Consider the following 2,036-nt stretch of genomic DNA (forward strand, 5'->3'; position numbering starts at 1 on the left):
AAATCAACTAGCCTAGTGCTCTGATAGGCACTGGAAAATGTGACTTTCTAACACTTCCACCTTATTAATTATTGAAGAAATAATTAAAATGAAAACCAGAATTAATTTCTCACCCAAATTAAAAAAGATAGAAAACAAAACAAAATGAACAACTACAGAAAGCCATGGGGCATTTGAGGCTTTGGTGAAATGACCACTCAGACAATGTTGATGGGTATGTAAACTGGTATGAAATCCTTCATGTGAGTTGGTAATGTGTATTGGTCCTCAATGATATTCACACCTTTTGATCCAATTGCTCTGCTTCATGAGAATGTTATATGGAATAATCCTAAAGTTAAAGAAACCTTTATGCTTATGAGGGATTTTTTTGTTCCTTTTCTCTGGACCGTGAACCATGTATTTCCAAAGTATAAATAAATTTGCTATCTGAGAAAAGATGCTGCCCAGGTGATGAGGGCCCCAGCCTCTCCAGATCCCCTTCCCAATTGCTCTGCAGTCCAAACCCAGTCCCCTTAGAAAGCTGCTAAGCCTCAGAAATGAGACTTGGCTGTCAGAGTCTGGGAAATAGTTGAGGAGAACCAGCCCACTCCCATCTCCTGCTGTGATTCTAGCACAGCTTGGGCCCAGCTCTGGCCAGGTCCCAAGCTGGCCTGGTGCTCACCCTGTCTGTTTGACCATGCTCCAAAGAGAGGGGAAGGAGCCACAAGTCCCTGACCTGGCCACACCATATGGTCACGCCCAGGTGACTCCTGGTCCACTGCTCCCAGCTGCCATGAAGAGCCAGCCACCCAGGTCCCCTGTGCTACTGCCAAGTGTTAGTAGGGAGTGGCCTGCTTTCAAGCTGCTCCCCTTGGCTGGTCACTGCTGTCTCTGGGCCGTAAAGTACTCCTCCTCCCCATTGTCATCTTCCTCCTGCTGGCCGCTTCAGGGCAGTGGCTCCAGGTTGAACTGGAGCCCAGCCCCTTCAAGGGTTCAGAGCTGTCATCACCTCTGGAGTGCAGGGTTTTGAGGATATTCCCGAGAGGCAGAGAAGGAAGCCCAGTCAGTTCAGGTGGCTGATCTGATCATCCAGCAGATGAGCTGCCAACAGCAAAGTGCAGACTTCCTTCCAAATGCCAGCAATGGAGAGAGTGAGGCTGGAGGGTCTGGAGACCAGGAGGAACTCAGAGAAGTCCAAACCAAAGGTGAGACGCCCACCAAGGAAGAGGCTCCCAAGTACCCCAGGAGCAGCCCTGTATCCTGGAAATGAAATATTTCCCCAGACGTGGACAAATGGCGACTTTCACATACAGCAAAGAGAGGGAAAAGCCCCAGAAACATGAGCGGCTGCAGGTGGAGCATGCTGTCGATGGAGTCCTGGAAGCCAAGATCAGCCTTCTGCAGGAATGTCTGGGTGAGGGTTCGGCGAATGCCACCAATGAGCGAGGTCCCCAGCACCAAGGCGAAGCCCTCCACATTGGGCTGTGTGGACTTGAAGGTGAACATGAAGAGACCCCTGGCGATGAGGAGGATCACAAGGACCAGTGCCATTGCAGCTCCTCCAGCTTGGAGATCAGAGAGAAGATTGACGATGAAGAGGACAGCTAAATATTTGGTTATTGTGAAGCTCCAGTTGGACAACCCTATGTCAAGTGCTGTTGCCGGTGCTGTCGGAGCCACTCTTCTGAGGTAGTAGGTCCAGCTCAGCACCACGAGGGTCTTGTGGCTGGATCATTCAACCAGCGCCCTTCATTGTGGAAGGCGATGCCTGCCAGTGCAGAAGCATAGTCAACATTGCCTTCCACACAAAGGTCACAAGAGGGCCCACCTCCCTATCCATGGAAGCTGCTACGCCCTAGCTCCTGGATCAGTGGGGGCAGGCATCTCTCTTAAAGACAGTTTGCAGGAAGAGCCGATTGAGGTAGACTGTGACTTTCAACAAGAACGTCACCTGGCTAGAGAAGTCCTCTTCACCTCCATGATTCAGAACCATCAGCGGAGCCCCAGGCAGAGTTCTCACCAAAGGGGCTGGTAGCCTTAGCCAACCCCTTCAG

At 50.8% G+C, this 2,036-nt stretch overlaps 1 protein-coding gene across 1 annotated transcript; it reads right to left on the reverse strand.

Annotated features, from left to right (window-relative positions):
- Window positions 1–1,045: 1,045 nt before the first annotated feature.
- LOC100588248 (solute carrier family 35 member C2-like) lies at window positions 1,046–1,600 on the reverse strand. Its single transcript, XM_030807502.1, has 2 exons — window positions 1,284–1,600; window positions 1,046–1,242 (listed from the first exon to the last, which is right to left on the reverse strand). The coding sequence occupies exons 1-2, from the start codon at window positions 1,531–1,533 to the stop codon at window positions 1,046–1,048; spliced, it is 447 nt and encodes a 148-aa protein (XP_030663362.1). The 5' UTR covers window positions 1,534–1,600.
- Window positions 1,601–2,036: the final 436 nt, after the last annotated feature.

Source organism: Nomascus leucogenys, chromosome X, assembly GCF_006542625.1.
Source record: "Nomascus leucogenys isolate Asia chromosome X, Asia_NLE_v1, whole genome shotgun sequence".
In the NCBI taxonomy this organism is placed as follows: Eukaryota; Metazoa; Chordata; class Mammalia; order Primates; family Hylobatidae; genus Nomascus; species Nomascus leucogenys.

What these genes read in the sequence shown, in the direction of transcription:
- LOC100588248 (XM_030807502.1), bottom strand. Translation starts at nt 1,533, where the DNA reads ATGGCACTGGTCCTTGTGATCCTCCTCATCGCCAGGGGTCTCTTCATG. An exon ending in TCTCTTTGCTGTATGTGAAA is followed by an intron (nt 1,243 to 1,283) that starts GTCGCCATTTGT and finishes TTTCATTTCCAG; the next exon opens with GATACAGGGCTGCTCCTGGG.